Here is a 3,060-nt window from a genome sequence, read left to right as displayed (position 1 = left end):
TAGTAGCTCGTCTAGCGGCCGAGCCCTTCCTCCCAGGGCGGCCAGCAGTTCCGGCCTCCCTGCCGCATACTCGGGGCACTCGAAGAGCAGGTGCGGCAGGGACTGGACAGGTGCGCGGCAGTGCCGGCAGGCAGGGCTGTCGGACAGCCCCAGGCGGTGCTTTCGTTCCGCCGTCCCCACCGCCCCCACGCGGAGGCGCAGGATTGCCGAACGCTGCTGTCGGGGCAGCCGTGCGGCCCGCACAGGTGGTGGGGCCTCTCCAGCAGCCAGCCGTGGGTCCGGGTGCTGTGCCCGCACGTGCCGCTGTATAAGCAGGCGGGAGTCGTCCGCCGCTGCCTGGGCATCCGTGACAACGGGCGTCAGCTCGCGGGCCTCGGCGGCCGGCTCGTCCGCCCGCTCGTTGCCCTCGAGCCCGATGTGGCCGGGCACCCACTGCAGCCGCAGCCGGGCACCCCTGCCTGCCAGCCGCTCCGCCTTCTCGCGCACTCCTCGAACCAAAGGGGAGTGCGGGTCGCCCTCCCGGATGCGCAGCAGAGCCACCCGGGAGTCACACAGCAGGGCGCAGCGCTCGGGTGCGGGCTCCAGCTCCAGCAGCAGCTCCACCGGGACCTGAATAGTCCCGGTTGTGTCTCGGAAGCTGGAGTAATCTGTTTTCATCGTGCTGTAGGCACGATATTTCGGTCGTAATTCAGGATGACCACCGGAATACCATACCTAGGCAGTAAAATAAGCCTAATATCAAAGTCCGAGATTCGCTATGAAGGCATCCTGTACACAATCGACACGAAGGAGTCAACCGTTGCTTTAGCGAAAGTGCGGTCCTTTGGAACAGAAGACCGGCCCACTGATCGTCCAGTGGCACCGAGAGATGAAGTCTACGAGTACATTATATTCCGGGCTCATGACATCAAAGACCTTCGGGTTTCTGAGCCTCCCAAGCCCCAGTCAACCTTGCCTGGAGGTCTCACAAATGATCCAGCCATTGTTCAGCATTCTGCTGCACCTGTTGGGCCTGGACCTGGCTTTTCTGCTCCATCCTACAACCAAGCTCCAGCATCGTCGTATGGCCCGGTGGGGACTATGCCGTCGTATTCGATGTCCCAGCCATACTCTTCACTGCCTTCACAGCAACCGACGCCCAGCCTAGGGGGGTCTCAGCAGTCAGGATCACAGTCGGGCAACACTACCCCTGGGCAGCGCAAGAGCCCGACCATGGATGCTGGGGTGCAAGTGTCTGCTCCCTCGTCTGAGAAGCGCCAGTCTCAGCAGCAGGTCTAGGCCCAGCTGGACCCCACAAGCTCTGCCGTGGCCGAGGATGCGGCGTAGTGCAGCCGGGCCTGCCGGGTGGCCTCCCCCAGTTCGGCGGCCGCTGTAGCGGAGCCCTGCCGCTGCCGCACAGAGCCATCCGAGTACGCCAGGGTGTGGCCCTCCAGGTCTTTCCAGACGACGGCCCGGGCCAGCTGCAGCAACCCGCAGTGGGGCGTTCGCCGCTTGCTGCGCAGGCCCGGAATCTCCAGGTGCAGCTCGGCCGCCAGGTCCGGAAGATAGCTGGAGGGCCCCAAGTCTGTGGTGCCCACCACCTGCTCGTACCGGGCCAGCATGCGCCCCATGCGCGAGTGCCGGTGGGTGCGCAGCCGCTGCCCCTCGGCTCGGCGCAGCCGGTCAATGTGGCCCAGGGCCCTCTGCTCGGCCGTCATCTCCAGCGTCCACACCCCTGCCTCAGCCAGCGTCCCGTCGCACTACGAGTTTCGATGGTCGCCCTCCAGCTGCCGCCAGTTGGGTCTCCGCAGGGTGACCAGCGGCAGCGCGTACATCAGTAGCCCCACGGCCAAGGCGCTGTACAGCCTCAGGGCTGTCTGCTGGGAGCAGCCTTTGTCTCGGGCGACCATCTTCCGCACAGCCGAGGTGGCCAGCTGTGCCCTGGCACGTAGCTCCTTGGCGGCCTGGCGGAAGTCCATCCTATGGTCCAGGGTGAGCCCCAGGTAGCTCACCCTGGTCTTCCACTCGAGCTCCTCGCCGTCTATGTGGAGTTTCCTCGTCCGTTCGCGGGTGGCTGCGCTCGGGTACACAAGCATGGCCTCTGTCTTTGCAGCCGACAGCTGCAGTCCGACACCTTCAAGCTTGTACCGCACGGCATCCACAGCTGCTGCCTGCAGCTGCTGCACGACCACCCTGCCGTCTCCTTTCGGTCCAAGCACCCACAGGGCAATGTCGTCGGCGTACACCGACATGTGTACCCTGTGCCCTCCCCCCCCCCCCCCCTCTGGGCAGGCAGCCTGGCAGGGCTGCCATCACCAGGTTGAAGAGGAAGGGGCTGATGACGGAGCCCTGTGGGGTGCCGATATCCACTGGTCGAGGTGCCGACAAGACGTTCCCCACCTGCACCTGCGCCGTCCTGCCCGTGAGGAACGCCTCGACGAATCCCCGCAGCTTCCCCGCAATGCCAGCCTCCTCCATGGCAAAGGAGATGGCGGGGCGCTGCAGGGTGTCGAAAGCGCCCTTCACATCGAGCAGCACCAGGGCAGCCACCTGCCTGGTGGCACGGGCGTGTTCCAGGGCCGCCACCACGTCAGTGATGGAGTCGGTCGCCGCTCAGTGCTTCCTAAACCCCGTGAGCTGCTCCGGGATCGCCTCTTCCTCCACCACGATGGCCTCCATCCTGCGCAGCGCCACCCGCTCCAGCAGCTTGCACCCGCAGAAGGTGAGGGCCACGGGACGATATGCCGTGACCGCCCAAAGGCCCCTCCCCGGCTTGAGGATGGGCCTCAGAATGGCCAGCAGCCACTCGGGCGGCAGCTGCCCCGTCTCCCAGATGCGGTTGTAGGCCACCAGGAGCTTGCCGAACCCCACCTCGTCAAGGTTGCGGATCATCTGGTAGGTGAGGCCGTCTGCCCCTGGCGCCGACTTGCGCTTACAGCTTCGGAGGGCACTGCGGAGTTCGCCCTCCGTGATGGGGGCGTCGTTGAGCGGGTGACGTCCCTCGGGCTCCTCCAGCGCAGCCGCGGCGGGCCTTGGTTCCGTCCGGTGCTGTGGCAGGAAGTGATCCGCAAAGAGTTCGGC

At 65.8% G+C, this 3,060-nt stretch overlaps 1 protein-coding gene across 1 annotated transcript; it reads left to right on the top strand.

Annotated features, from left to right (window-relative positions):
* The first annotated feature begins 616 nt into the window (after positions 1-616).
* LOC144144920 (protein LSM14 homolog A-like) lies at positions 617-1,278 on the top strand. The gene has a single exon (XM_077676421.1). It carries the CDS (start codon positions 694-696, stop codon positions 1,276-1,278), a length of 585 nt encoding a protein of 194 aa, XP_077532547.1. The 5' UTR covers positions 617-693.
* The last annotated feature ends 1,782 nt before the right edge of the window (positions 1,279-3,060 follow it).

This window comes from Haemaphysalis longicornis, unplaced genomic scaffold (assembly GCF_048455015.1).
Source record: "Haemaphysalis longicornis isolate Haplotype H1 unplaced genomic scaffold, Haemaphysalis longicornis Haplotype H1 scaffold_7, whole genome shotgun sequence".
Taxonomy (NCBI): domain Eukaryota; kingdom Metazoa; phylum Arthropoda; class Arachnida; order Ixodida; family Ixodidae; genus Haemaphysalis; species Haemaphysalis longicornis.
Note: the sequence above shows the minus strand (reverse complement) of the source record. Positions and strands in the feature narration are given on the sequence as shown.